The 10424-nt window shown below is 43.0% G+C and overlaps 1 protein-coding gene across 1 annotated transcript; it reads right to left on the bottom strand.

Annotated features, from left to right (window-relative positions):
- LOC8058814 (protein DOWNY MILDEW RESISTANCE 6) lies at window positions 2162-6264 on the bottom strand. The gene is made up of 3 exons (XM_002467542.2): window positions 5668-6264; window positions 2947-3271; window positions 2162-2795 (listed from the first exon to the last, which is right to left on the bottom strand). The coding sequence occupies exons 1-3, from the start codon at window positions 6108-6110 to the stop codon at window positions 2553-2555; spliced, it is 1011 nt and encodes a 336-aa protein (XP_002467587.1). The 5' UTR covers window positions 6111-6264; the 3' UTR covers window positions 2162-2552.

A 10424-nucleotide genomic window follows, 5' to 3' on the forward strand; every position in this document is an offset into this window, starting at 1 on the left:
AAAAGTTTGTTTGTCCTCTCTGAACTCTAAAACCAGGTAAACCACCTCCTTGAACTTTTAAAACCATTCGTTTTTCCCTCCCTGATCAGTTTTCAAAGGTGGTTTTATCCCTTTTTTATTTCTTTCGGCTAAATCTTTGAAAAATCATAGTAAATTATAAAATAAAAAAAATCTAGTTTTGTTGTACTTCACATGAGTAGATTTACACGGTAAATATATAATATGATATCCTCTAGTATAAAGTTTTAGTTGTATTTAAATCTATGCTTTTTCCATAATTAATTCATAACTGTAGTTTCTATGGTCTAATTATGGTGAAATTTTTATGATGGGCTGTAAATCTATAACTAAGTTATAAATGAGCAAATGAGTATGAAACTTTTACTATAGTTCAAGCATACACTAATTATCCCACTATAAAAATTTTACCATAATTGGACCATAGAAACTACAACTATGAATTAATTACAGAAAAACATAAATCTAAAGCTACAACAAAAAAGTTATACTAAAGCATACAACATTATATGTTCAATGTGTAGATCTACTCATGTGGAGTCTAACAAAATTAGATATTTTATTTTATTATTTTCCAGTGATTTACTATGATTTTTCAAATATTCAGTCTAAATAAATAAAAAAAATAAAAAGACAAACCCCCTTTGAAAACCTCTTATAATTGGCCATGGAGATAAAATGAATGGTTTGAAAAGTTCACAAAAATAGTTTACCTGTTTTTAGAGTTCAAGAAGGAAAAGCAAAAAACTTGTCAATATGACTATGAATATGTAATTGACTAGCGAAGGATTTTTTTTTTGTCAACGAATATTTTCATGTATTTTGAGGTGATATGGGCTGATTACGCTTTCTAGGCCCATCGACGTAGCTTGGCATGATGCAATCTACATAATGTAGTGCTTGAGTCTAAGGTTATGCCCAAAGGGTACGACATGGCATGTTTAATCCTTAGTGTTGTGCTGACCCGATTTTAATTACGCCGTGTCCTATAGAGCTCGTGCCGTGCTAGGGCTAGGCCACCTGTTTGGACATCTATACTTGTGTGATAGATATGTTGCGATCCATCATGTAGACCATTGCTTTTGGTCGAAAAAGTCGCCGACTTGATGCCGATCATCAAAGACTTGCCAAGTTTATTTGTCTCACAATAAATCAGTTAGAGCATCTCCAAGAGTTTTGCATTTGGACTCTGAATTCTTGCAATTTGCCAAAAATCGCAAAAAGAGGTATCCAATATAGTTTTGCATTTAGAGTTTGCATTTTGGGCAACTTGACAAATGAGAGAGCAAACTTGGCATATATGCCAAGCCGCGCACGGCTTGGCAAAAGGCCGATCGCACGTGTCTCCAGGTCCCCCGCACGACCCGGACTTTCTTCCCACCATATATGGTCCATCGATCGCGACAGAAACCCCCGGCCCTCCACGCGCCGCCGTCCGCTGCCGATCGTAGTCGCCAAAGACTCTATCGCGAGCACTGGCCCTCCACGCGCTGCCGTCCGCTGTCGATCGCGACCGACTCCATATCGCGCAGAAACTCCCTCCCCACCTGCCGCCGTCCACTGCAGATCGCGAGCAACTTTACGCGCGCGAAGGAAAGTCGCGCGGGAAGACGATCGTGAGGGCGCGTGAAGGAAAAAAATCGTGGCCGGGTCCACTTTGGCTAATTGCCAACTTAATTATGCAAAACCCTTGGAGATGGTCTATTTTTAGACTTTGCATTTTGTTTTGGGAGTTTGCAAACAACAACAAATGCCAACTCAATTATTCAAAACTCCTGAAGATGCTCTTAATAGTACTTTCTGCCATAGCTTATCAGCCAAACAAACATGGTGATAGTTATCCACAAATTTATCTTAGTCGTCCATAGGGACCAATCAAATACTTTTTCTTGTTAATCAATGTCTACAACCTTACCTTTATTTATATTTTACAGGGACTTGGGACTTGCTAAAATCCCCCTGCTTAAATTTTAGTTTCGTTTCAGGTGACGGTTATTACACAGCGCAATCTGTAATTTTCGGTACAGGCAACAAAAAAAACCCGTTAGACAAAACCACAAAATCCGACAAAATCTGATTTGTGTTGGTAGAAAGACAATTAACAATTATTCTTATAGGCAAACCAGGACACAAATTTAATATGTTATGATAGAAAGACAAATAATTAAATCACAAAAGCAACAATTTACTTGTACTAGTTGGTGGTACAAAAGTGTTGCTTGAAATCATCTTAAAATTCAGACATCTAAGAAATAGGAGGAGTGATATTTATAATATATATAACCAGTAGGGACAACCCCTCCTTATTTTATTCCTAAAAAAAATCTAATAACATAATACACCTGCTTCCTTCTCTTTGAGAAAAAACATTTAATTATGTATATAGAGTGGAAGAATTGCAATGACTAGAGTCTTGAAATTTCATCTTCAACGGACAAACGTTGTAAAACGTCTTCTTCTAATCTCACGGAGAAACACAGTGAAACACAGGACCAGGGCGAATCCATTTGCCCGGCCGCCGCAGCGCCTGCTAGCTAGGTTCTGAACAGCTCCAGGCAGTGCTCTTGGTCCAGGTTCCTGCTCCAGAACTTCTTGTAGTACTCGTCGTACGTGTAGCTCCTGTACACGGCCGGGGTGTCCTCCGTGACGAGCTTCTTCGCGGGGCCGAGCACGACGTGGTTGCACGGGCACAGGAACGACGCCACGGACATCCGCTCCCGATCCGAGTTCACCACCGCCCGGTGCCACACACTCCGGTACTGCCCGTTGCTCAGCGCCTGCGGGCATCAGAGAAATTCGATCAGAAACCACCGGTTTTTCACTGTCGTCACTGTCTCGCTGAACGGTCAGCCGGCCGGCCACGATGACGATGACATGGGACGACAGAGCGAATAATAATAATCATGCGTGCGTGTACGTTCTGATCACCTGCAGCTGGTCGCCGATGTTGATGATGAGCGCGCCGGGCTGCGGGTTGACGGCGACCCACTTGCCGCCGTGGAGCACCTGCAGGCCGGCGACGTCCTGGTCCATGAGCAGGATGGTGAGCGCGTTGGGATCGGTGTGCGCCGGGAGGCCGTAGGTGAGCTCCGGCTCCGGGCACGGCGGGTAGAAGTTGACCGCCATGTGCTGCTCCTGCTCCCCCAGCGTCTCCTTCATGTAGCTCGCCTCTAGACCCAGGCTCTCCGAGATGGCAGCGTACAGCCTGAACCCGAGCTCCCGGACTTCCTTGCAGTACGTGCTCATGGTGTCCCTGATGAGATGCATGATCGTCATATCATACGTGCGTGACAGTGTCAGAATCAGAAATACACAGTAACTACATTCTCGCCGACTGATGATGTCGTTTACACGTCTAGAAAAAGAGCAGCACGCATTACACGTTTTTTAGGAATCGAGCTACGGAATAGACACCACGACATGTCTGGATTCCTAGCTAGTCAACTTATAACTTTCAGAGTGCTTCTACACGTGGCTACTTTATTTCCTTGTGACACTCTCTGTCATTTCTCGCCGTGGCGCTAGCAGCTGTCCACACTCCACATGCTAGCTATTCGGCATGTGCTTTTTTCTCAACATGTGTGGCTGCAGCGCTGTTAGACTTGTTTACCCCTGCTTGCCTTGCTACCTAGTGCTAGCTCACGATGGAGCCACAGCAATGAGTGGACCAACAACTCTCGCGTGGCAATGTTCCTTGCCGTATCCTTCAAACGATAGTACCGGAGCTCTGCCCTTGGTGAGGGCATTGGGGATGTAATACTGAGAGGGGAATTAGTGAGTGTGACAGAAAGAGAGATGGGGGGATCCGAGGACGCATAGCGAGAGAAATAAGAGGAAGGATTAATTCTTACATGTGGGATCTCCATGCCATACTAGCAAAACTATCTTATAGATCAGTTTGAGCTAGCTGCGAAATGGAGTAATTTGTTTGATCTTAAGATTTGAGTGGATGCATGTATGTCTGTTTTAATTTTTAGCAAAATCATGTTAGAGTCATGCATGGCTGGTAATAATGCACGAGCTTGCTCGAGCTCTAGCTTGCAAGGTTCGTGATATTTGGCTTAAGCTTGAGATTGGCTTGATTAGAATCGAACAGATCTGGCTTGAAACAAGTATTTGAGGAGTCAAAAACATAAATATTCTCTTTGTGTTGTTTTAAATTATAAGTCGTTCAATTTCTGAGTTTTCTAAATACATAATTTTCGTTACGTATCTAGATATATGTTATGTTGAAATATATAGTAAAATTTATATTGCTAGATAAGCTAGAACAATAGTTTTGAATAGAGGGAGTAGCTCGCAAATCCTTTTTTATTTGGCCTAAGTCGATGCTTGCCGTATTGTGTGGGCCTTAGCCAACTGATCACTGCATGCTGAATTGCTGAAACACTCCGCATCGACGGTGGCATGAATCACGTTGTTTTGTTTTGTATCCTTGCTATCATGTGAAAAGGAAAGGATCGGATGACATATATCTGATAAGATTTTATGATCTTGTCTATTTGCACTTGAAAGCGTCAGCTCAAATCAGGCGCATCAAAGTTTTTTGTTCTGATGCTGTACGCCACAACCCTGGATGTCTGCATCCTTGGGAAAAGGCATTCGCAATGCCTGATTTGCGTGCATGCACTGGATTCCCTTTATTACTGAACAGTCCTAGGACTGGCTATTCCGCCACCACTAAAACAAGTTCATTTCTTTTCCCCCAAAAATTGACTACTTTTTATGAGTGAGTACCACTGTTTACAAGTAATTGTCACATTAATTTTAGCTGTTTAAACTATAGTAATTGTCTAATTGACGACTTTTGCTCAAATTAAAGCTATTTAGTTAATATAAGCAGAAAGAGTATCCCACCAGATATGATATATCAATAGTACTTCAACTATATCTTTTGTTTATGGTTATTATCTGCGTAATATTTACAGTTGAACGTTAAACACTGGATGTTGGTAAAGCCGAGAGTACTAATTAGTCACTATTTGTAAACGGTGGTGTACTACTTTCTGGTGTGATGTTGCCCAAAAACAGTGGTGTACATGTGAAGTTCCCAGAGATGATGCAACTTTCTCTTTCTCCTATCTTATAGAAAAAAAACTTATAAAAATGCTCTTTCTCCTATTCGCTTAATTATTCTTGCAAGCAATGGTCAAAATGCTAGTGGCTGTTGTTGATTCAGTATCAGACAATCAACGCAGGCATCCGCAGGAGCTCAAAACCTACTATAGAGTACAGTATATAAACTACTATATATACCTAGTCTTCATGGGTATATAAGTTTCAAGTACTATTTCCTTTCCATTCTTCAAAAAAAGCTAAGTGCTGTTTATTTACCTTTATTGAAAAAAAAGCAGTGTGCTTAATATGCCACTACAAATGGCGACCCACTCGTGAGCTTCAGATCGTTTTCTTCACCGAAATTGAGTGTTTTCTTTATTCCAGCTACTACACATTTGATTTGATGATGAAAAATGTACCTGTCTACCTGAACTAACAGCTTCTTCCCCCGATATTTTGCACTAGGTAGCTAACCTCCGCTTGCTGTTTTTAATTAACTAGGGAGTAGGAGTACTAACAATAATACCCCTAATTGAACAATAAAAAAGTGTGGTTAGTTGAGGGAAGCATCAGAACGAATAAATAACATACTTGAAATCGGGCGGGTTGGACGGCCAGTCGGGCACGAACTCGTCGAGGGGATGGCAGTGCAGCCGGAGGTAGTCGCGCCAGTTGTGCACCGTCTCCTTGCGCACGTTGAAGCTCGTGGACAGCCGTATCTTCCTGGCGGGGTCGTCGGAGTAGAGCTTGGCCTTCTCCTCGGGCGACAGCCGGAAGAAGGCGCGCCCCACGGCCATCACCGCCGCGACCAAGTCGGCATGTACCCCGTGGTTGAGGACCTGGAAGAAGCCGTGGGAGCGGCAGGCGTCGCCGATGGCGGCGACAACCGCCGCGCGGTCGGGGCTCCCTAGGTCGACGACGGGGATGCGCGCGCCGGTGACGACCTCGGCGAGCCGAGGGCGCTGCGACTCCGGCCGGACGTAGCTCCCCGGCAGGGTGTCGTGCACGGCCGTCGAGAGGAGCTGCTCCGCCATGCGTGCGTGTGCGTGGTCACCGCCGCCCGCCCGCCGCGCGCCGCGCGCCTATGGGTAAGTCGTCGGTCTTGACTGTTTGCGTGCGCGCGCGCTGCCAGGAGGAACCCCACTGTTGTGCGGTTCGCCTCCAGTCCAGCAGCATGGGTCTCCGGGAGGCGGTCGTCACGCGCTTTTTATAGCGCTCGAACGCGGATGCCGTAACCTGTGGTGTAGTGACTGCGCCGTGGCACGCCTCGGCGCGGGGCGGGCGGGCCCGTGGCGTCAGCCGCGGCGGCGGCGACGACGACCGAGAAGAGCCCGACCCTGCGATCGTTGGGTGGACTCGGCCGACTGATCTCCCTCGCGTCATCGCCGTGGCAGCAAGTGACATCACCCACTCCGCATCACGCCGTAACCGTAACCATAACCATAACCATATATAACCATGGCGGGCAAGTGGTCCTCGGCGGCGAGCTAAGCAGCCTCTCTGTGCCTATTGCAAAATTTTTAGATTTTCCGTCACATCAAATCTTACGGCACATGCATATAGAGTATTAAATACAGGTAAAAAAATAACTAATTATATAGTTTACTTTTAATTTGAGAGACGAATTTTTTGAGCCTAGTTAGTTCATGATTGAACAATATTTATCAAATGTAAACAAAAATGTTATAGTGTCTATTTTACAAAAACAAAAAAATAGAACCACACAAGACCTTCTTCGTTCATGCACCATCTTTGTTTACTAATATATATCTGCCGAGATCAGTGTCCCAGCACCAGCACTAATGTGCACCAGCATGTGGACGGTGGTTATGCTCGTCCGGCGGATCGCAGGATCCAAGAGGCAGATGACAGAGTGTGCCAGAGCAGATTCGCCGTCGTGCCAAGATGCATGTCTGCTGGTCGTCACACGATCAATCGGTGCACCACCAAGTGTGGTGGAAATCAGATCCACATCCACGTGCTTTGCCGTGTCGAGGGCGTACCTGTGTACACAGTAGAGATACAGGAGAAGATTTCTTGTAGCAGATCTACATCGTCCGCCCAGAGCCATTGTATGCGGATGCGGTGGTGGTCCACGGCGAATGTGGATCAGCATTGGCGCATTTTCCATGTTCGCCACCATCCGTTTTGGAAACTTGGGGTTGCGAATTTTGGGTGTCGATGGAGCCAATGGCCTGCCTAATGGGTGGCTCACGTTTCCTCGCTAAGTCGCAACGCAATGTGAGACAGTCGAGCATTCATTCCATTCCATGCTCTGAAAGTTCGTCGTTCCAACACTACCGGGACGTCTTCATGTTTTTCCTTCACCGCACAATGTGCTCCTTGGTCCTTTGCTTACATTTGTTTCTTCCGTTTCCGCTTTTCCAGGTCGCCGGCTCAATCATCTCCCACGAATAACAAAAGATGAATCAGATGCCAGTCGTCATCTCTATCTGCTACGTACTATGTTCTCCAAACTGATTTATTAGAAGTGGTGAGAAAGGGACCAGTCTCGGGCAAATACATAATTTTTTTTATTAGACTAGTCCCCGTGCTCTCGGGCTAGAATTTAAAGAGATGAATTGTTTAACACATCTGATTAATAAAGAAATATTTATATTAAATGATATGTTTTTCTCTTTATCTATTTTTCTACCAAGTAGACATAATGGATACTTCATACTCTATATTCTATTATCATAAACTTACTAATTATTTTTTTTTGTAAGGGAATGACTTATATGTTTTTCAACTATATTTGTATTTTTACTTACCAGGACACCTCTTTATATTTTAAGTATGTAATTAGTTTGAAATCTTGCCATTAAATATGATGCCCTTGTTGCATTACATATCTATAAAGTCATGAATCCAATTTTGATTTTTCAAATTTTATTCTTGTTGACTGCTATAATTTTTTTTTTCTGTTCTCATGTTGGAAAACGTGTCCTTATAGTATCTTTTATTAACCTTTTTTTATGGAAAATCTCTTGCTTTTGCACTTTTTTAAAAATAAGGATATTAGGTCCTAGAGTACGTTCTTAAATACTACAATAGCATAAAAAATTATTTAAAGTCTGCACCATTTCACTTAAAATAAGTGACAAAACTCGATGTGAGATCCCGGAATGGGGTAAGAGTGCTAACTTGAGAGAATTTTAATACTTAAGCCATTTAACGGTTAATTGTTTACTCTAAAGTAATCTTGAAGGACCAGGTAAATATTGCCACCAGTGGTCTCTCATACTTTTTATGATAGTTGAGTTTTTTTCTATCAAGGAATTTGTATGCGGAATTATGGCTATGCTATCAATATAGACATGTTAAATATTTATTTAAAATATATGGATATATCTAAAGTAACAACATATATGCCATTGTTACTAATATGGTTCTAAATAATTTGTTAGTATCATTAGAATATGAATTGATAAGGGAATATTTTTTATGATGAAACATAATATGTGTATTTAGCGCTCATGCATGCTCGCACGACGTATATGCTTACTATAGTCAAATATTAGTGTATTAATATCGATAGAAGTGGGTAATAAACATATACATGCTCTATTGTTATTTAAATATGTTTTTATTAGAAGATGTTGATAAATATTAGAAACAGATTTTTGAGCATATTTGATTTTTCAAATAATAAGATACAAATTAGATTACGTAAACAATCTGTTATAATAAGAGTATGTGGATAATTAGATGCAAATTCAGGTATACTTTAGATCATATATTTTAATGGCATATATGGGTAGTTTAAATGTAGTCATACACAATTTTATGTTATTTTACACATTAGCATAGGTCAATAATCATCTAATGGCTGACGTCGGTTTGATCCAACGGTTACGATGGAGCTTCACTTGGATTAAGAGGCCCACCATTTGAGTTAGGACCAAGCAACGTCAATTAAACTGACTTGGGTAACTATCAATTGTCATGGAGCATTGCATCAAGAGGTGGCGCCATCTAAGGGTCACCCCAACCCAATTGGAGTTCAGTCGACCCCACCAGGGCTCCACTGCCTCTCCTAGCTAGTATTTAGGCTAGCTAGTGACAGTTAGAGTCGAGTAAAGCTCTGCTTAGGATCCAAAAGAAACCTTTGGGGGTTTGCTATAACTCTTGTATCTTTCCCTTCGTAGGACTTTATCTTATTTCTTATATTTACTTTCTAGTTTACTTAAGTATTTGATTCATGTCTTACTCTTAGTAGTAGTCTTGATCTCTAGTTAGACTAGTGTTATAATTTACAATCTTGTTTAGTATAATTGATTATCTCATATAACACGGGTTTGTCACTTTGTATGGATGCTCTAAAGTAGTACATATAGTGTAAGCGTAGTGCTTACACTATTATGAAGGACCAAAATATTCGACCAAAGGGGTGTGCCTGAGAGCCAAATAAATTTTTTTCCAGATTGCCACTTGTTGGGTACCATGAACCTCGATACCCAAGTTAGTACTATAAAAAGCCTAGGACTCCTTTTTCAAATAAAGGCCCAAGCCCAAAATCGTCTGACTCTGAGAAGGAGAACAACTGGACCGCTTAGGGAACATTGCCAGATTGGGCCAAGACCACTCTACTTCAGCCTAAGGCAGGCCTCGAGCGAAAGGAACCATTCCCTGTCCCGCTTGAGGCTAGGGCTCAAGCGAACTCTCCAACTCGCCCGAGCCCAAGCCTTGGACGGATTCTCTGGCTCACCCAAGCCTGAGCCTCAGAAGGATTCTCTGACTCGCCCGAGCCCAGGCTCAGATCCCCTTTCTAAGCACAACACTCAAGCTTCCAGCGCACAGTTGCCATATGACAGACGGGACACGGGCACGTCGTTCCACCCATGCCGCACAAGCAGGGTATGGCACTCACTGTTCTGCCTACTCCCATCACTGAAACACTTAATCCCTGTCACTATACGTACTATCGAGTCAGAAGGAATGGGCGACATCAAACCCTGATTACTGCAGCCATGAAGCCTATCGACGCTCCTGAACAATGGAGGCCTCGGGAGATAGTCCTGATGCAAAATAGGACTTGGCATGACAAGAACAGGGTTGGGCGTTAAGTATATAGCATCAGGAAAGGCTCGACAGGTGCAACAGAAGCAACCACGCCGTGACCAAGATGCTAGGGATGGACCACCTTGACTTCTCTATGACGCCATGTCCAAAGCCCATGCTTTAGAATAGCACCACAACACTGTAAATACAATCACATGTACCCCCTCACTCCTCTTGAGCTATAAAAGGGGAATGAGGGCCTCATTTCAAAGACACGCCCAACACACATTGACCAGACCACTCGCTTAGTCAGCAATGCCACATACATGAGTGAGATCTCATTC

This window comes from Sorghum bicolor, chromosome 1 (genome assembly GCF_000003195.3).
Source record: "Sorghum bicolor cultivar BTx623 chromosome 1, Sorghum_bicolor_NCBIv3, whole genome shotgun sequence".
Taxonomy (NCBI): domain Eukaryota; kingdom Viridiplantae; phylum Streptophyta; class Magnoliopsida; order Poales; family Poaceae; genus Sorghum; species Sorghum bicolor.

What these genes read in the sequence shown, in the direction of transcription:
- LOC8058814 (XM_002467542.2), bottom strand. Translation starts at nt 6,110, where the DNA reads ATGGCGGAGCAGCTCCTCTCGACGGCCGTGCACGACACCCTGCCGGGG. An exon ending in TCCAACCCGCCCGATTTCAA is followed by an intron (nt 3,272 to 5,667) that starts GTATGTTATTTA and finishes GCATCTCATCAG; the next exon opens with GGACACCATGAGCACGTACT. An exon ending in ACATCGGCGACCAGCTGCAG is followed by an intron (nt 2,796 to 2,946) that starts GTGATCAGAACG and finishes TGATGCCCGCAG; the next exon opens with GCGCTGAGCAACGGGCAGTA.